Here is a 21,230-nt window from a genome sequence, read left to right on the forward strand (position 1 = left end):
TAAACTTTTCTTTCTTAACCTTTTTGTGTGTTGCAATTCTTTGCATCTACTCGGATCTCTGGGTTGCCAGCGCGCACTTCCGGCTTGCCAGCCCCAGCAGTGCTGCGTGCCTCTCTGCACCTCTCCTCTCCACCTCACAGCCCTCACCCTGTCCTAACCCTTACTGGAGACTTTGTTGCCCAGGCTGGAGTGCAACGTCACACTCATGGCCACTGCAGCCTTGAACTTCTGGACTCAGGCAATCCTTCCGCCTCAACCTTCCAAACAGCTGGAACTACAGATGCACGCCACCACGCCCAGCTAGTTTTTGTGATTTATTGTAGAGATGAGGTCTCACCAATTTGGCCAGGCTGGTCTCAAACCCGCAGACTCAGGCAATTCACTCACCTTGGCCTCCCAAAGTGCTGGGATTACTGCTGAGCCACCGAGCCCGGCCTGCAATCCTTCCACCTCAGCCTTCCAAGTAGCTGGAACTACAGGTGCCTGACACCACACCTGGCTATTTTTAAAATTTATTGTATAGACGAGGTCTTGCCAAGTTGCCCAGACTGGTCTTGGATCCCTGAGCTCAGGCAATCCTCTCACTTCCAACTCTCAAAGTGCTGGGATTATAGGTGTGAGCCACTGCATTTGATTGATTCATGCTTTTTTAACCCTTCTCTCTCCTAAAATTATATTCGCCTGTATTTTTTTCTTGAAGTTTTATGTTCTTCTTTTCACACTTACATGTTTAATCTAAGTGGAGTTTTTCCTTATGGTGTGAGGTAGGGATTTAATCTCATTTTATCCTTGTGGGAAACCAATTACTTTCACATTATTTATTGAATAGCTTATCTTTTACCCACTCATTTGTAATGCCATCTTTGTTACAGGTTTATTTCCAGGTTCTGTGATTTGTTCCATGGCCTAGATTGCTTATTTAAACATAGATTTCTAGGTATCAACCCAAGATTCTAATGCAATTCATTTCAAATGGAGTCCATGAATCTGCAATTTCAATAGCAAACCCATGGTTCTGATAGAAATGGCCCATAAACCTCACTTTAAGAAACATAGTCCTTGACTTTAGTAAACAAAAGAAAATACCAGAGTCCAGAAGATAATATTATTTAATACAGGGATTCCTCTCCTTTATAACTTGTTCTCTTTCCATGTAGTTCCCAGAACTTTTATTTTTATTTTTTTGAGTTGGAGTCTTACTCTGTCATCCAGACTGGAGTGCAGTGGCTACTTCCGGCCACCGCAGCCTCGACCTGCTGGGCTCCGGCGATCCTTCCGCCTCGGCCTTCCGAGTAGCCAGAATTACAGGCATGCGCTACTATGTCCGGCTGATTTTTTGATTTACTGTAGAGATGAGGTCTTGCCAAGTTGCCTAGGCGGGTCTCGAACCCGCGGGCTCAGGCAATCCACTCACCTCAACCTCCCAAGGCGCGGGATTACGGGCTGAGCCACCGAGCCCGGCTAGTTCCCAGAACTTTAACATCCACTATTTGACAGCCCATTTCGGTGCAACCTGACTCATAGATGTCTAACCAGAGAAAGAGGCTAAACCCTTACCTAAACTTAGAAACTCATAGTAAGCAGGTGGGTATATCTAAGTAGCTACCTTTCCCATGGTAGTTAATAGTAGATTTAACTTTACCCTTGTAGTAAAACTCTATCTACAGCAGCGTAACATTATCTTTATAGCCCTCAACAGAATACTTATATTAGCACAACAAATAAACTCTCAGATATATGAGACCAACATAGATGCACACACACACAAATTAACCAGGAGGGCAGAATTTGTTTAGGAAAGTATTATTATCTTGCTAAGCAAACTCAGAAATTCAATAATTAGATAGTGTCCACTGGCTCTGAGCTGCTAATTCAAAGGTAGAAATAGTAGGAAAAGTAAAAGAAAACATTCTTCTTTCTCATTCTTCCAATGTTACTATTCTATAAGTCTTTAATTGCCTACCTTTATGCTTCATATAAATCATATGTCTTCTGTAGGCAGTTAAAATAAAGAATCAAAAACAAAAGGACCTCTTTTGTTTGTTTTTTGAGTAGGAGTCTCACTCTGTTGTCCAGACTGGAAAGCAAGGGCACGCTCATAGCCACCACAGCCTCGACCTGCTGGGCTCAGGTGGTCTTTTGTGTCAGTCTTCCAAGTAGCTAGAACCACAGGCCCCTGCTACCATGCCCAGGTAATTTTTTTCTTTATTGTAAAGATGAGTTCTTGCCAAATTGCCCAGACTGGTCTTGAACCCCTGGACTCAGGCAATCCTCTTGCCTCCGCCTCCCAAAGTACTGGAATTACAGGCGTGAGTCACTGTACCCAGCTGGAACCCCTTGTTATTTTGATCAAGTAGGTAGCAACAATATGGACACTACATTGACGAATTAGAAGTGACTATCCAAAATATCCAACAAGGGCCAGGCTCGGTGGCTCAGCCTGTAATCCCAGCACTTTGGGAAGCCGAGGCGAGTTGCCTGAGCCCATGGGTTCGAGTCCCGCCCAGGCAACTTGGCGAGCCCTCGTCTCTACAATAAAAGCAAAAATTAGCCGGGTGTGGTAGTGCGCGCCTGTAGTTCCAGCTACTTGGGAGGCTGAGGATCACCAGAGCCCAGCAGGTCGAGGCTGCGGTGGCTGGGAGCATGCCACTGCATTCCAGTCTAGGCGAGAATGAGACTCCAACTCAAAAAAAAAAAAAAAAAATCCAATAAGTATACTTGTAAATAGACTGAATCCAACTATTTTAGATAATAGAGTAAAAAAATTGTAACAAATCAACAAATTAAGTCATTTCAAGGACACTGAAACAAAAGGCAAAAAATATGGATTATCTATATAATAAAATCACTCCTTCCCCACCAAAATTAATTTTGTTTTTATAACTGACCTTCCTGGGGATAAAACTGCACAGGAAGTCCCTAATCCTTCTGATTCCTAATCTTGTTTATGTATCATCTACCTACCTGGGTCCTTACTTAACCTTGATGACATATGTTTTCAATATAAAGTTACAACAAAGAAAAGCTGTAATTACTGAATCTCTTTCTTTCAGCTGTTAAAATAGGTGATTCACAGAAATGCGAGACACTACAAAAAGAATTTTCCAGTGCTCACAGAGCACAGCTTCCAGGAAGATACTGGGATAAATACACTTTCTTGTGGCAAAGACCCTGGCCTGGAATCCAAATGGATTATATGTTTCAGAGCCGGGTGTTATTATTCATCTAGTCTCTGTGTTCTGAGAACATTGCTTAAGCAGGAGGAAAATCATAGCATTATCCATGACCTTCCTGTAGACAATCAGAAGGCATTCCACTCAAATGCCAGTACTCATATCCTGGAGATGGTATTGGCTCCATTACCCAGTGACTGGTTCTCTGGTGTGTGAATTTTCTAGCTCTCCCTCTACACACAGATAACATTAGCATCATATGTAGGTCAGTGTACTGGAGAGCAAAATTGCTTTCAAAACCAACCAAATCAGATAAATAAACAAAAATTCCAGGTACACATTACTTTTAACACTATAGGTACTGTAGGCAGATATTAAAATGACATTGCTGCCCAAGAAAGAATTTGTTTTTAGACATGAAGATTGATGTGATTTGGAATTCCTTTAACAAGGGCTGAGGATCTTGAGGGTTGGACAGGCAACATGCAAGCAGTGATGGGCAGTGGGTCATCAAGGAGGTCTGGGAACTGTGGTCTTCCCAGGATAAGGGCCCCAGCAGTGGAGCTTGGGCTGTGTGTGGGTGGGGAAGGGAGATGCGGGGAAGGTGGAGATAGAAGAAATAGGGCACAGAAACTTGAGAAGGTCTGTTGCCAAAGGTGTTCATTTTCCAAGCCTTTTAACTCAAATTCTGCTTTTTACCTAAACCTTAGCGTTGAACCATTTCACTGCAATGCTAGTATTTCTCCCACTTGATAGGAAGAAAGAGTGAAAATGTGGGTGGTTAAAACACTGAGAGGTCATTAGAAAGTAGTTGTTTCTATCCCATTAGTTTATGGTCAAAAGGAATGGGAAGGGAGCACCTATTAGTTTAGCTAAAGTTTCCCCTCACAAGGACAAAGCAGAAAACTACAAATACCAGCTGCAGAGCCGGGTGACACCATATGTTATCTTCTCAGAGTTTTGTTTTTTTTCCCTCACATTTCATACTTCTAGTCCACACACAGCAGTTTTGCTGAGCTATGGTGCTAGGGCAACAAGGGTATAAATGTAACCTTGTGAGGATGTGCAAACCAATTCACTAACAAGTATCACCTGGTCTGAGGTCCTGTATTCTACACAAAAATGACAGACCCAGAGTGTGTTAAAATTAGGTCAGGGACTTTGCATAGGCTATTATCAGTGGCTCCCAAACTTGGCATTATCTCAGAAGTTTGTTGGAAAAAAAACCAGATTCTCTAGTCTTCAGTCCTCAAAAAGCTACTAAATTAGAATCCACAGGTGTCTGAAAATCTGATTTCTTTTTAACAAACCATCAGGTATTTCTGATGACTAGCTGTATTGTGGCGCCATGTCTGTTCTTATTTAAACCCCCCTGTAATTTCACAAAAGTATAAATAGTTCCATTTAGAAAGCTGAGAATGAGTAGGAAGCTTTTCCAAGGAACACCGCCAACAGGGAACCTTAGCTGGAATCAAGCCTAGCTTGGTCACCAAAACATCCACAAAGAACTGCATTAGGTGCTTCACCCTGACTCCAATCTACTAACTGCCCACGAAAGACTATTTTCCTTGAACACAGCTGACCACATGCACAATTTTGAAGGAAGCAACAAGTTTTGTCATGGTCTTTCTTTCCCATCATCTCTTTCTTTCTCTCACCTGTATCAAGAGCTAATGATGCTACTAGCCTCCTGAGACATGCAAACCATAAGTTCCTCCATATCAGAACGCTCCCCTTCCTAGGCCTCCTCCTCTCAGGAACTGGGTATGGACAATCAATATGGGATGGTGGGAGGAGGTAAGCCTTCCACACCCACCCACTTCCCTGGCAAGGTTCAGTTTCATTATCTCCCAAGTCCACTCAACAACCTCTTGCAACCTTCCACGAAGTACATGTATTAAAAGACTGTTGCTCACAAAGCAAACTGCTTGTATAAAATAATTGATTCCTAGCCGGGCTCGGTGGCTCAGCCTGTAATCCTGCGCTTTGGGAGGCTGAGGTGAGTGGATTGCCTTAGCCCGTGGGTTCGAGACCCGCCTGGGCAACTTGGCGAGACCTTGTCTCTATAATAAATCAAAAATTAGCCGGGCGTGGTAGCGCATGCCTGTAATTACGGCTACTCGGAAGGCTGAGGCGGAAGGATCACCGGAGCCCAGCGGGTTGAGGTTGCGGTGGCTGGGAGCAGCCACTGCACTCCAGTCTGAGTGACGGAGTGAGACTCCAACTCAAAAAATAATCATAATAATAATAATTCATTCTTCCTTAAAAAATACATCTGCAATTACCAACCAGAGTTTCAATAAGTGTGAAATAACTAGGGTGGATACAGTTTCATCAAAAATTAAAGAAATCTGTTTTTGTTACTCTGTGCAGCCTAATTGCAGTCAAATGTACATTTTCCTTTTTTTATTTTGAGTTGGAGTCTTACTCTGTTGCCCAGACTGGAGTGCAGTGGCCGCTCCCAGTCACTACAGCCTCGACCTGCTGGGCTCCGGCGATCCTTCCGCCTCAGCCTTCCAAGTAGCTGGAATTACAGGCATGCGCTAGCATGCCCAGCTGATTTTTTGATTTATTGTAGAAATGAGGTCTCACTGTCCAGGCGGGTCTCGAACCCTCGGGCTCCGGCAATCCACTCACCTCAACCTCCCAAGGCGCGGCATCACAGACTGAGCCACCGAGCTCGGCTACGTTTTCTTTAAAGACCTTTAATAGAACAAGGCCTAGCACGGTGGATCAAGCCTGAAATCCCAGCACTTTGGGAGGCCGAGGTGAGAGGATTGCCTGAGCTCAGGGGTTCGAGATCAGCCTGGGCAATTTGGTGAGCCCTCATCTCTACAATAAATCAAAAATTAAGCCAGGTGTGTTGGCGTGCACCTGTAGTTCCAGCTACTTGGAAGCCTGAGGTGGAAGGATCGCCTGAGCCCAGCAGGTTGAGGTTGAGGTGGCCGTGAGCGTTGCCACTGCTCTCCAGCCGGGGCGACAGTGAGACTCCGACTCAAAAAAAAAAAAAAAGAACTTGCAGTAAACAAAGTATGGCCGGAATTTCAGAGTAGGAATAACTGTAGCCAAAGGAATCATCCCAGTGATGAGAACTTCAGACGTCATGGGGGGAGGACTGAATCATGGACTCCAAATCTTTACCCCAGTAACAGCCACATACTCTACTGAGCATCAAATCCGCCCTACATTAGTCAGAAAAAGCTCTGGGGAAGACAGTGTAGATGGAATCGTTTGGGTTACAAAAATACAGCACTTCAAATTTGTTCAGATGTTTTCTCTACTGAAGGGAAAGAGAGAGAGGAAGAATGGGCTCAATACATGCTGTGGGGGTTTTAAACTTTAGGGTTCATGAGAAACACCTGGAGAGCTTGTTACGAAATTATATTCCCAGCACCAGCTCCCAGAGATGCCAACTCTCCAGGTTGAGTTGGGGCTTGGGATTTCCGAGTTCATCAAGCACTTCAGGTCATTTGGATACAGGGTTTTTTTGTTTTGTTTCTTTCCCTCCTCGACTTGCTATTTAAAAAATTCTCAAAACACTTTGGGAGGCTGAGGTGGATGGATTGCTTCCGCCCAAGAGTTCAAAACCAGCCTGGGCTATATAGCGAAACCTCCTCTCTACAGTAAATCAGAAAATTAGCCGGGTGTGGGTAGCATGTGCCTACTTGGGAGGCTGTAGTAGAAAGATCACCTGAGTCCAGGAGGTTGAGGGTGCTGTAAGCTGTGATCATCGTGATCCTGACACCGCCCTCCAGCCTGGGCAACAGAATGAGACCCCCCAAATAAAAAATAAAATAAAATAAAAATTATCAAAATGTAGGAAAGTTTCAAGAACAGGAAAATGAACACTGGTATACACTTCACCAAGATCAAGGATCAGTAAAAGGCCTGATAGTACCTATTTTTGGCTTTGTGGCAACTACTCAACTCTGCCACCGCATCATGAAGTGGCCACAGTTAATACGCATAAGTGAATGAGGTTGGCTGTGTTCCAAAATGATGTTATTTATGGACATTGAAATTTGCATTTCATAGACTTTTACCTTATAAAATATTACTCTTAACTTTTTCCAACGTGTTATATTTAAAAACTTAAAGACCATTCTTAGCTCAAAATTGCAGGCAGGGGATTGCAATCCAGGTTACTCCGTATTGTGATCATGAAGCCTAAGCTCTTCCGAGGATGAACTTTAAATTTATCACTTTTCATATTTAGACTAATCATTTTGTCCCTCTTAGGAAAATTACAAAAACGCATCTATGGAAATATTTTCTGACCCATCCTTTGTTGTATTTTCAGATAGAACATTTTCACAGCTTGCTACAGCTGATAATTTTGGATGTCCTGTGGGGTGCAGTTCCTCATTTAGAAATCACAGTTCAGCCAGTCATTCTCTAATTTTACCACATAAAAAGTATGCATGCTCTAATCCACAACACTAGGGCCCAATTAAGTATCCTTTTATCAGCTTCTTTCTCATATTGAAAAAAAAATAAGGGCAAAAATCTCTCTCTTCCAAATGACTCAAATGGTCCAGGGCATGAACAGCATTTTGTCATTTGTAAGCAAAGAGCTAGGAATGGCTTTCCTTTATTTTTTTTTTTTTCCCTCTCTGGACTTTTGTTGAAAATTAGCTCCCGCCCAGAATGTCTGCTTACATTTCTAGCAGATTGGGTTAGATCTAAGACTAATAGTCATAATACAAATCTGTTGCCCTATGAAAGGTCTTCACCGCTAGGATAATTTCTCAAGTTTTTAAACATTGTTTAATAGGTATCTGAAAGCCAAACAAGAATTCCAGAGGCAAACTCCAGTCTGCATCATGAAACCAACACCATCATAATACAATCTATGTATTGCACTTACCTACTAGGAACAACAGAAAAAAACACTTGAATTAACTGAGCGCATTCCTTCCTATTGAAGTGGCTTTCAACCACCCATCCAAACATTACCTCATCTCTGAAGGAATGAAAACCTCAGTAGTTATCTGAAGCATTCAAGCCTCTATCACCCCATTGCCCTCCCAGCCTCAAAACAAAGTAACCCACTTAATGGCATGAGGATGTATTCCTTCTGATGAAGTTAAAAGGAGTCATAAATCCTCCCACCCCATCCCCTGAGTTTAAACATCAGCTTAGCGGCTGTTTTGGAGTCATACTCCGTGAGACTGTGTGTCTGCCTTTCATCATCTCACAAGCACCCTCTTCCAGCCTCTGAAGATAAAATATGGCATGCTGACTCAGGTGGAGAGGCAGGAATTGCACAGCAGACTCAAACCTCCGTCTGTCGACATTTGAGAACTCTCTGTGTTTCTCTTCCACTGGCTGATTTGTTGACAGCCACATTTCTGGAGCTCAACCAATTGCCTCACCTGATGGAAAATGCTCACAAACTTATAAATCATCTGAATATATTTTCTTGGTAGAAATAGAACGGATTGCTACCTCCCAATTGCCTGAAATGTGTATATTAGCTTATGGGACCAATTTAATGGTTTGAGAGGATTAAGGACTAAAAACTGCATTTAAAAGTTCTATTAAAAAGAGACAATAGTGAAATGCTTTATGTCTAGAAGTAATGCAGGAATTGCAAATTAACAGATAAATGCAATTTTGTTTTAGACACAAAAATTATAAGCGGAAGTTAAACAGTGGGTCTATTATATTAATGCAGTGGTTCTGAAACCTGGCTGCATGTTAAATCACCCAGGGAGCTTTAAAAAATTCCAGTGCCCAGGCTGCACCCCACACCAATTAAACCCAAATCTGGGGAAAGGAGGTAGGGGTTCAAGTCTCTACATTTTTTAAAGCTCCCAGATGATTCCAGTGCATAGCTAAGGTTGAGAACCTCTGCACTGGAGAATATGATTCCTGCCCTTCTGAAGCTTGGTCTTACAAAATCTATGTGGTGAACAGTTTCCCTTCCTCATTTTTGCCAGTAACTTCTTTACAGCTGGAATCTGGAATTTGAAAATTTATAGATAGAGATATAAATTCGCATACACACATATAAAATTCATGCACACATATTTTATTCATTTAACTTAGGCCCTGATTATTAGTACATAAATCAGAAAAACTGAGTGCCTTAGAACTTACAAATCTCCAAATCTTTAAAGAATCAAACTCTACAAAACACACATCAAAGATGTTTAAGTCATAAAAAACACACACACAAACTTTAATCACCTTCAGGAACCATGATCCAATAATATATTTAACAGGTAAGACCTCATTCATCAGTATACAAAAAACAGACAAAAAAACCCCCCTAAACTTTGATTAAGACATGTGCCCTTAGCAAGAGCACTTACAGTTAGAAAGGTTTACTGGTAGCTCTTTGAGGTAGCATATTTGGTAAAGTAACAGAAGTCACAGAGCTGCTCTGCAGTTTCTCCTGGACACAAAGGTACAGGCCATCAGCCTTTGCCCTCAGTAGAGGAAAGTGAACTTGTCTACACTCATTGCCACTGTCAGTCCTAACGTACTTCACCTCCCCTTGGTTATCCCTCCACTACACTTCACGCATTGTGGGTTCAGAAGAATGTGAAGGGAATTTGAGACCAGCCTGGGCAACACAGCGAGACCTCATTTCTAAAAAAATAAAAATAAAAATATTCGCCGGGTGTGCTGGCGTGTGCCTGTAGTTGGTTTCTCGGGAGGCTGAGGTGGAAGAATCGCCTGAGCCCAGGAGAGCGAGGCTGCAGTGAGCCATGACCATGTCACTGCACTCCAGGCTGGGCGAAGGACTGAGACCCTGACTCCAAAAAAAAAAAAGAAAAGAAAAGAAAAAGAAAAACATGAAGACATTTTGATGCTTCTTTCCTCTTGGGGTGGCAGGATCCCAAACTGTGAAGTCAATCTCCTTTGCCATATGCAATTCCCACTGGCAGGAGATGTATGTACCTGGCAGAAAGGGAAATTGGGCATCACGGTACACTTTTGAATTGACTTCAACATTTCATAAATTAAGAGTAACTTATCCCTGAAGGCTATAAAGAGGTTCATTTCTGAATATATTCTCCATGATTCTGGCCCTTAGAAGGCTTTCTCTTTTTTCCTCCCTGGGTAAAATCATTTTGGGGTATCATTAAGCTTTCTGGGATTTTCCTGGCAGAATGGCGAATGGAAAAGCTTAAAAATCCACACACAAAAACAACAACAAAAAAACCCAGGAGCAAGAGCAACACCAAGAACAGACTTCTTTTGTGCAAGTTGAGATGACACAAGTTTACAGAGTTCAGGAAAACGGCCTGCTTCTTTAAAAAAAAAAAAAAGTAAATATTTAGCTTAGCGCTGCATTTTAAACAAAAATATACAGTTAAAACAGGCTAAGGATTAAAGCTGCAAAAATGGTCCCAATAACCTCAGATCTTTGGTGCAGGTCAATTTGCCCAATGGTCATGGATGAAAGGGATTTCTAATCCCTAAGAGCCCTTTTGTCCCAATTAGACTTGCTGTCTGTAAGTTGAACCCTCAGAAGTAATCAGTATACAAGTGAATAAAAATAGCACATGTCCAGGCAAAAAAAGGGCATGAGCTGGGCCTGAGTTGCCAGTTAAAACTCTGTCATTCAGTATCATAGAAAATCCTCAAAGGCTGCCCAGACACGGGGTCTTAGGCACGGAGTATGCCAGCCGCCAAGTCAACATCCACACGACACAACTGAGCGTTAGACTTCAAGTATCCAAGGTGCTACAACAGCTGGTCCTCTAAAGACCTCAGGCTGACTTCCAGGAGCCCGCACCCCACTCCACCCCAACCCATTATACAAAAAGTAAGACACTGCTATGGTCACTACAAAGGTTGGGGTGGAAGGTGAGGAATAAGAGAACTGCTCTCTGAATACACCAGCTTTACAAATACAAATAATGTCTTTTAACATTTTGTACAACTAGAAGGTGCATGAGCTGGTATTCAAGCAATGACTTTAAACTCTTTCTTTTCTCCTCTTTCTGTATCAAACAGGAAAATGGTTCCATTGGGTTAACAGTGTCATTTAAAAATGCCATAAATTAAATAAGTTAGTTCACATTTTTTTCCCCCAGCACTTAAGTTACAGTTAAGTCTCTAATGTGCTTTTGAAGCTTGCTTTAGCAGTTCCAGGTCTCTTCTGCGGACGGGACTGGCTCTGGGACAGCCATATTCGTCCAACTGCAAAGGTATGAATTGTTCAATCACCCCAAGGCCCTGTCCAGCAGGACTGGTAAATAGCTTAGTCCATGATGGTTTAAAGTTTCCGCTGAATCCCAAAAATATGGTACTACCTAAAAAAAAAAAGTTCAAATTGTAAAGCTACTAGTTCCAATAAGTTAACACAGGAGGTGAGTTGGAGGTGAAAACAAAAGCAGCTATTTAAAAACCCTAAACATCCTTACGTCAGCAAGTGAACTCTTACCACCCACCTCTCGCTCCAAGTAACAAACCACATCTCAACACACTTCCTCTAACACTGTCTCCTTATTTAGAAACTATCTTAATGATACCCACTCCAGCAAAACAAGCTCACGAAAATGGTCTGGTAGCTAAATCCCACTATAAAAATTCATATGTTGTATAAAAATTCCTATGTGGCGGTTCATGCCTGTAACTCCAGCACTTTGAGAAGCCAAGGTGGGAGGATTGCTTGATCCCAGGAGTTTGAGACCAGCCTGGGCAGCATAGTGAGACCTTGTCTCTACAAAAAAATCAAAAAATTAGCCAAGCATGGTGGTTTGCACCTACAGTTATACCTCCTTGGGAGGCTGAGGCGCAAGTACTGCCTGAGCCCACAAGGTCAAGGCTGTGGTGAGCTATGATCATGCCACCACACTCCAGCCTGAGTGACAGAGTGAGACCCCAACTAAAAAAAAAAAAAAAAAAAAAAAAAGCATATGTTGCTGACCCCGTAAGAACTTCGTAGAATACAAATACAAATACAAACCTTTGTCATAAAGGTGAGCTGGTTTGGCTAATCCCAGAGGTACTAATGAATCTGAAATGTTCAACTGTTTTATTTCTCCTCTTGTGCTCAGCAGAACAATTGACCTGTATGTAAAGGTTAGAAAATCAGAGCCAATTTCAAACATTCAGCACGTATTTATTGATTACCTTCCTGAACTGAGTACTGAATAGAAATACCACATAAAAGAACTCTAAAAGGAAAAACACCCAGATGCTTCTTCATCCCAGCTGTGACACGTTCCCACCCCTCCGCTCTACAGAGAACTTCTCATGTTGCTATTACAAGGTGTAATATGTAGAGAAAGTCATTTAGGTAAGTTCTCCTAGAGGACGGTTTGGGACACAGTTCTTTTGGAGAATAGACTACTACTATTATTTTTATTTGTATAAATTTATGTGGGTAAATGTGCAATTTCATCACATGCACAGACTACAGAGTGATGAAGCCAGGGCATTTAAGGTATCCATCACTCAAATAATGTACATTATACCCATCAAGTAATTTCTCTTCATCTACCCCCTCCCATATCCCTCTCACCCTTTCTGCTCCATTATCTGTCAGGGAATAGTCTACTGTAACACAGGAGAATTTTTGTTGTTACTGTTGTTTCAGATGTTCCATTTATATATATATATATTTTTAATTATTTTATTTTTAAAATGTGGGGTACAAATGAGGGTTAGGTACATATGTGGTCACCATACAGGTAAAACATCCCTTATTGATGTTATATGCCAATCCCTTTCTTATGGTATTATGATAAATGTTCAAGGTCCACTTATGAGTGAGTACATGTGGTACTCAGATCTTTATTTCTGTACAGACGCTCTACTTATGTATTTAATGTTCTATTATCTGTGCATTAAATGAATGGTTAAACACAATTCTAAAAAATAAATAAAGACAAAATCTGTTCTCCATGGTTTGGTTCAAACAACCATCTTTATCATGCAGTAAATCAACACACATACTCAGGCCTGTCAGTGGGTTCCCTCTTTTCTTCTTTTTCTCTGCCAATACTTTGCTGGTCTAATTACTATGGCTTCATGGCTTATTTCAATATCTGGTAAAATAAGTCCCTTATATTACTGCAACCTGTTTAAAAATATTTTACTATTCTCTTATTTATTTTTCCAGATGAACTTCAGTATCAACTATGAAGTATAAAAGAAAAGTAACCTCCTGGGACACAAATGGAAATATGTCAAACTTATATTTTAATTTAGGTAGAATTACATCTTCACAATATTAATTTTTCCATCCAGAAACAGGGAGCGTCTCCCTTCATTCAACTCTTGTTGTATATCATTCAGTAATATATTTATTTTCTTAATATGAGTCTTGACAGTTCGTAAGATTAAGAGTCTTACATTTTATACTGGTGTGGGTTCCTTGTTGCAGTGGTGATACAGTTCAGGACAACTGCCCATGGCCACCCCACAGACCTGAACTTTTTTAGTTAGGTCTGCATTACCCATGAGATCACATACATATCACTCTCTCACACACAAATACACATTCAGTCTCCCTACAAGTCACTGCCAGTTGTACCACAATTTCTTAACATTTTGTTAAAATACAACATACACACTGAATTTTGTAACTAACCTGCACCCAGATCAAGAAACAGCATTACCAGTATCTCAAAAGACTTTCTCATGTCCCTTTCAAGAAACCATCTCGTGACTTGCTAAAGAGTTGGCTTGAACTCTGAAATCTACAGAGTACCTTTCAGGACTACCATGTTGTGCTAAATATTTGTGGTGAGATTTATGTCCTACATTGTTTTAGGGGAAGTGAGTGCACATGTTTTCAAACTTTGAAAAAAATCTTTAAAGCCTTAAAGAAAATTGAGGCCCTATTAGTGTCTTAAACCAGAAGACAGAACTCTACATATACATTGAACATTACATGCAAATAATCCAGTGACTTCACGGGACTTATTAGGATCTGGTTCTGTAATCTGTAAAGAGCTTAAGTGATCAGAAAAGCTAGACAGGCTTTCACTCTCTGGGAAGCTTATGTTCCTCCCTTAATGGCTTCACTAAATGAAGGTTTGTGTATAAATCAACATCTGTGGCAAAGCCAAGGGGCAGGAAGGATGTTAAATTAATCTGGCCTCCAGGCAGGGTCTGATCAATCCAGAAAAAGCAAGGTTTTTCTCCCACGCATCTTTCTTCAGAGACCAACAACAAAAATAACCCCAATCAATCTAGTGCTCTTAAAAGAAAGACCAGACATTCAACCACTTAAAAACCAATTTACTCTTTTCCAAGGCCATTTTCAAGTGACCCAGGTGATGATTTCCTGTATCACAGTCATAGTACAACGCTGTCCCAGAGTTCATCAGTGGGACAGTTAGCTGCAAGGGTAAAATGTCTAGAAAATTACTTCAAAATGGTAATAGGCCTTCTGATGGAGTTGGGTACAAAGTAGATCAACTTAACACTAAAAAGTGTAATACTTTGATATAATTTGTTTTACAAGACTCAAAAATAAATAAATAGTGGGACAGTAATGAGCTTTTCTCCTTCTAACCCACAATTTGCCAACCCACAATTTGCCAAATCTTCTAACATCCACATTCTGCCATTGATAAGCAATAGTTTGTCAGTGATAAGTAGTTTAGACCACATGGGCATCCATCTGAGGTTTAAAAACAAAAAAAAGGAATAAATACGTTTCACCGAGTCCTGAATGCCTGTGAAGTAAAAGATCAGGCAGATAAACTAGAGCTCAGAGTTAACCAGGCATTATCTGACGGGAACACGCCACAGCCTTAAAGTGGCTTGTCCCAGAGCAAGCTTGACCTACCTTGGAGGGATGCCTGTTTTTAAATACTCTTCCATGCGACTGACATCAGCAAGAGGGAAAACCTTTTTTTCCATCAATCGGAATGGAACGCTGCATGCATCCACAACGAGGAGAAGGACACCTGGACTCCGGAAGGTAAAGTCAGTGCCATTGACCTGAGGACACAAAAATGTCTTCTACCGTCATCACTAATTCAGGAACATCTCCAGGATGACTCATTTTTCCTTTTGTCTTCTAAACATATGAATCAAAGTATAATTCCAGGATTCAAGTTATAGATTTCACTTATTGTTTCCCCACCAATGTTTACATTTGTGTCTGTGTTCCTATAGACTCGGCCTACAGATTCTGCCTTGACTGATCTTTGCTGACTACAGAAGATTCCCTGAGCAGGGTGTGGTGGGTCCCAGTCAGCTAAGCAGGGTGACTCACTCTGCAGTGCTCAGCGCCTTCATTCTTACACACATTCTCTCATTGGAGTCAAAGCTGGAAGTCAGTAGTCAGGTGCAGCCTCCGTATTGCAGCTAAGACAGCTCATTTACTGTCATATTGGCTCAGAAAAAAAAAAAAGTTTAAGCCGGGCTCCGTGGCTCAGCCTGTAATCCCGCGCCTTTCGGAGGCTGAGGTGAGTGGATTGCCTGAGCCCGCGGGTTCGAGACCCGCCTGGGCAGCGAGACCTCATCTCTACAATAAATCAAAAAATCAGCCGGGCGCGGTAGCGCATGCCTGTAATTCTGGCTACTTGGAAGGCTGAGGCGGAAGGATTGCCGGAGCCCAGCAGGTCGAGGCTGCGGTGGCTGGGAGTGGCCACTGCACTCCAATCTGGGCGACAGAGTGAGACTCCAACTCAAAAAAAAAAAAAAAAAAAAAAAAAAAAAATATATATATATATATATATATATATATATATATATATATTTGTTTATATATACTTCATGTCTTGACCCATGGAAATTCCCCACTAGAGTTCAGGTTTAGAATATCATAGAGGCTAGGCTCAGTGGCTCAGCCTGTAATCCTAGCAGTTTGGGAGGCTGAGGCAAGTGGATTGCCTGAGCCCGCGGGTTCAAGACCAGTTCGGGCAACTTGGCGAGACCTTGTCTCAACAATAAAATAAAAAATTAGCCGGGTGTGGTAGCATGCACCTGTAGTTCCAGCTACTTGGAAGGCTGAGGTGGAAGGATTGCTGGAGTCGATGCTGGGGTGACCGTGAATGTGCTACTACACTCCAGCCTGGGTCATGGAGTAAAACTCCAACTCAAAAAAGAATATCATAGAAGTCCAATTGCTTTATCTCCTTTGCTACAAATATAGCTCTCCTCTGAAATAAAAAAGACAAATTAGTAATTTTACTGGAATTTAAGCTACAAGGCACTACTACATCTTTCACAATGATTGTGAGCTGAATCTTTAAGTCATCCTCTCTAAATGAACAGTTTATGATCTTTTCAAGAAAAAGGAACTTCAGATATTTCCAAATATAATTAATCCCTCAGTCAAAAAGAAAAAAGATCAAATGACTAGACTAAATGTTAACTAAACCCACAGGCACTGTTTCTAAGGTATAAAATTATAAACTATGTTTAAGGCTAACAAAGGAGACATGTTATCACCAGTACACCTGTCTTTGCTTGGGGAAAGTATGGTATTTAAATTTTTTTTTTTTTTTGAGTTGGGAGTCTCACTCTGTCGCCCAGACTGGAGTGCAATGGCCGCTCCCGGCCACCGCAGCCTCGACCTGCAGGGCTCCGGCGATCCTTCCGCCTCAGCCTCCCGAGTAGCCAGAATTACAGGCATGCACTACCATGCCCGACTGATTTTTTGACTTATTGTAGAGATGAGGTCTCCCTGCCCAGGCGGGTCTTGAACCCGCGGGCTCAGGCAATCCACTCACCTCAGCCTCCCAAAGGTGCAGGATTACAGGCTGAGCCACCGAGCCCGGGTGGTATTTAAATTTTATTTCTAATCACTGTTGATTTCACCAGAATTCAAAATGGCCCTTCACCTACATTTAAATTGCACAAATCCAGTGAGCAGTTCTGAAATGCTAGAGTTAAATTTATATGTGGAAAGATAGACGTGATTTTCCAATTTTTAGAAATCTCAAAATTTGAAATTGAGGTACATTTAAGGAAAAAAAAAACAGTCCTCAACACACTAAAACTGTCCTCATGAAAAGTTACCCCCAAAACTTGTTTAAAGAAAACAAAAGCCTTTCCTAAAAACTGGGTGTGGTGATGAAGAAAAGCTGGGTGTGGTGATATGTGCCTGTAATCCCGGAAGGCTGAGGCAGGAGCATGAGGCAGGAGCATGACTGAAGGGAGCCCAGGAGTTTGAGACCAGCATGGGCAACAGAGCTAGACCTTGTCTCAAAAAAACAACCCCCCCCCACAAAAACAAAGAATTGTCAAGTCCTAAGGAAGAACTTTCAGGTGATGCATGTTAAAAGTACGGGAGATAAACATGACAAAGCAGTGCTCTACGACTTTTCTAGAGTCCCAGGCATCCAGTGTGCAGCAACGGAGTGTATAATGTCTTCAGACCCTGAGGTGTAGCCTGCCTCACATTTTTAATTTTAATTTTTTGGCAAACAACTGTTCTATCTTGAATTATCTAGTGAGCTACTGGAGCGGTGAGACTCAGCACCCATCTGCTTCCCTGATGCAACTTCTATTAGATACCAGACTAGCAGGCTGAGATCAGGTTCATTCAGATGCTGAGCTAGCAAACTTCATGCCAATAAAATTACATCATGAGCATATTACAAAATGTAGGACTGCTAACAGAGGGGAACAGGTATAGGTATAGAGACGACGTCAAGCGAGGTGGCTCATGCCTGCAATCCCAGCACCTTTGGGAGACCGAGGCGGGAGGATCACTTGAGCCCAGGAGTTTGAGACCAGCCTGGGTAACATAGCGAGACTTTGTCTCTTACCAAAAGATCAAAAAAATTAGCTGGGCATAGTGATTTGTGCCTGTAGGTCCCAGCTACTTGGGAGGCTGAGGCGGAAAGACTGCCTGAGCCCAGGAGATCAAAGCTGCTGTGAGCCATGACAGTGCCACCACACTGTAGCCTAAATAATAAATAAATTGAGACTCGAAGAATCTCTGAAAAAAAGAACCTCTGAGCTACATTTAAGTAGGGATAATCTTAAATCAGAGTTGTTAAGGAAGACCTAAATTCTGTAGCTAGATAGGAGTCGCTGTGCAACAATATGAATGTAATTTATGCCACTGAACTGCACACTTAAGAATGGTTAAGATGGTAAAGTGTATGTTATGTTTATTTTACTACAATAAAAAAGGTTGAGAAAGAAAAAAATAAAATTTAATTTTATCTGCATATAGAGATTTGTGATTTTGTTGCCCACCGGTGGGCAAACAACAACAAAAAAACTGAACCCCGTGTGACTGGGTTCAGGACCTATCTGATTAGTTCTTCATATGATGGCACTCAGGTCAACCTGATTTTGGACAAGTGACATGCCAAGACCTTTTGGCTGTAAGCCCGAATTCTAGTAATGACACTGAGACTCACATCTATACTTCCATGAATCTGCTTAGAAAAGACAACTAACACTTTGGATCTTTACTTTCCTCATCTGAAAGAATAGAGAGGAGAGACAACCTTAAAATAAAAGGCCAAAGAGATTTTAAAACCTTCATTTTTCATGTCCTAAACAACTTTGGTACTTATTTTAAGTTTCAAAAAACAAGGTTAAATATAGTTTTCCACATATTGATTGCCTATGGCAATTATTTTTTAATCCAAGATGCATTTTCTCTTATAGAAATGAAATCTGAAAACTGTAATGCTCTCGTAAGTGAAAATGTGAACAAATTTTAACATCAGCCTCAAAGTAATCAGTAAATACAATCTATTGAGAAAAAAATTAATTAAAGAAAATTTTTTTGTTTTTTCAAGTCAGGGCTTCACTCTATCACCCAGGCTAAAATACAGTAGCACGATCATGGCTCCCCACAGCCTTGACCTCCTCCTGGGTTCCCTCCACCTCAGCATTCCAAGTAGTTGACTGTAGGCACAGGCCACCACATCCAGCTAATTTTTTTGTTGTTGTTTTTTTTTTGTTTTTGAGTTGGAGTCTCACTCTGTCACCCCGACTGCAGTGCAGTGGCCGCTCCTGGCCACCGCAGCCTCGACCTGCTGGGCTCCGGTGATCCTTCCGCGTAGCCAGAATTACAGGCATGCGCTATCACGCCCGGCTGATTTTTTGATTGATTGCAGAGATGAGGTCTCGCTGCCCAGGCGAGTCTCGAACCCGCAGGCTCAAGCAATCCACTCACCTCAGCCTCCCAAAGGCGCAGGATTACAGGCTGAGCCACCGAGCCCGGCTCAGCTAATTTTTATATTTTTTTGTAGAGACAAAGTCTTGCTGTGTTGCCCAGTCTGGTCTCAAACCCCTGGGCTCAAGCAAACCTCCCACCTCTGCTTCCCAAAGTGCTGGGATTATAGGTGTGAGCCACTGCACCTAGCCAAAAATAATTAAAAATTTATTTAAAAAAATAAATGTTTAGAGGGCATTTATACTTCTATTGCATTACCTGCCACCAATAATCAAAATGTGATTCCCACCAGTGACTGTACTAGAGATAATTTACATCACCAGGATGAAAGATAAAAGGAAGAAGCTGCAAGAGTGCACACACCAGCTATGGCCTGAATGTTTGTATCCCGCCCTCCCCCCAAATTATTTATATATGTTAAAAAAAAATTTTTTTTTTTTGAGTTGGAGTCTCACTGTCGCCCAGACTGGAGTGCAGTGGCTGCTCCCGGCCACTGCAGCCTCGACCTGCTGGGCTCCGGCGATCCTTCTGCCTCAGCCTTCCAAGTAGCTGGAACTACAGTCATGTGCCACCACGGCTGGTTAATTATTTATTTATTTATTGTAGAGATGAGGTCTCGCCAGGTTGCCCGGGTGGGTCTCGAACCTGCGAGCTCAGGCAATCCACTCACCTCGGCCTCCCAAGGCGCGGGATTACAGGCTAAGCCACTGAGCCCGGCTACATGTTAAAATCTTAATCCCCAAGGTGATAGTTAGGAGGTATGGCCTTTGGGAAGTGGTTAGGACATGAGGGTATAGTCTTCATGAACGGGATTAGTGCGCTTATAAAAGAAGACTGAGAGGGATCTATGAACCAGGAAGCAGGCCCCCACCAACACTAAATCTGCTGGCACCTTGATCTTGGACTTTTCGGTCTCCAGAACTATGAGACATCTGTGACTCAGAGTTCTTCATAGGGTGGCAACCAGGTCAACCTGATTTTGAATAGGCCTCATACCAAGACCCAGTTCCCAGCGGCCAATTTGGCTCTAAGCCAGTTTCTGTCGCTTATAAGCAACCCAGTTTATGGTCTTTTGTTATAGCAGCCAGAGTAGATGATACTTACAGAAATAACAGATGGGTTTCCACGCTGAGTTTCTACTTTATCAGGTGACTGGAACTGCACGGGGAGGTAGTTTTTATGAGGATCACTAGTAAACACCACCTAGATAGGGAAGAAGTTCTATATTTATGGTGACTGTATCTTTCTCCCAAAGCTTCCCACAGTATCAACAGAATTATAATCAAAGCCAGTGGGTGTATTCCTTTCTTTTTTTTTTTTATTTTTTGAATTGGAGTCTCACTCTGTCGCCCAGACTGGAGTGCAGTTGCCGCTCTCGGCCACTGCAGCCTCGACCCACTGGGCTCCGACGATCCTTCCACCTCAGCCTTCTGAGTAGCCGGAATTACAGGCATGTGCTACCACGCCCGGCTGATTTTTTTGATTTATTGTAGAGATACGGTCTCGCCTGCCCAGGCGGGTCTCGAACCCACAGGCTCAGGCAATCCACTCACCTCAGCCTCCCAAAGTGCAGGATTACAGACTAAGCCACCGAGCCCGACTGGGTGTATTCCTTTTTTCTGAACTTTCTGTACATATTTCATGACATAGAATTCCATCTTGCTATGCTCAACACAGTAAGTATATATATGTTTCTCATTTTCTGGCACAATCCCAGTTTCAAATAAATGTAGTTTTGTTATTCAAATTGATTCAATAAGTGCCTAAATAAATTGCTTTATAATTAAATACTTGTAAACATTTTATGGAAAAACAGATACAAATCATTTTTAAATCAGGCTAACTGTGCCAAATTGGGGCTCCCTCACTGTAGGACTGAGGAAAGTACAGATAACAAGAACTAGTCTGCAAGCCGGGCTTGGTGGCTCAGCCTATAATCCCACGCCTTTGGGAGGCTGAGGTGAGTGGATTGCCCGAGCCCGTGGGTTCGA

At 42.1% G+C, this 21,230-nt stretch overlaps 2 protein-coding genes across 3 annotated transcripts in view; both read right to left on the reverse strand.

Moving 5' to 3' along the window:
* DCAF5 (DDB1 and CUL4 associated factor 5) overlaps positions 1-3,360 on the reverse strand; it is a 93,411-nt gene extending 90,051 nt beyond the window's left edge. Inside the window, exon 1 of the mRNA XM_008049060.2 lies at positions 3,288-3,360. Within this exon, the coding sequence (XP_008047251.2) occupies positions 3,288-3,360 (73 nt within the window). The remainder of the gene's footprint in view (positions 1-3,287) is intronic.
* Positions 3,361-10,463: 7,103 nt separating this feature from the next.
* The window catches only part of TMEM2 (transmembrane protein 2), a 75,748-nt gene continuing 64,981 nt past the window's right edge, over positions 10,464-21,230 (reverse strand). For both annotated transcript variants that reach the window (XM_008049062.2, XM_008049061.2), the window contains 4 exons: positions 20,344-20,442; positions 14,935-15,089; positions 12,100-12,203; positions 10,464-11,443 (listed from right to left, as the gene is read on the reverse strand). In XM_008049062.2, coding sequence (XP_008047253.1) covers positions 11,247-11,443; positions 12,100-12,203; positions 14,935-15,089; positions 20,344-20,442 — 555 coding nt within the window. In that variant the 3' untranslated portion in view covers positions 10,464-11,246. The remainder of the gene's footprint in view (positions 11,444-12,099; positions 12,204-14,934; positions 15,090-20,343; positions 20,443-21,230) is intronic.

This window comes from Carlito syrichta, unplaced genomic scaffold (assembly GCF_000164805.1).
Source record: "Carlito syrichta isolate Samal-C Ts95f unplaced genomic scaffold, Tarsius_syrichta-2.0.1 Scaffold130478, whole genome shotgun sequence".
Classification (NCBI taxonomy): domain Eukaryota; kingdom Metazoa; phylum Chordata; class Mammalia; order Primates; family Tarsiidae; genus Carlito; species Carlito syrichta.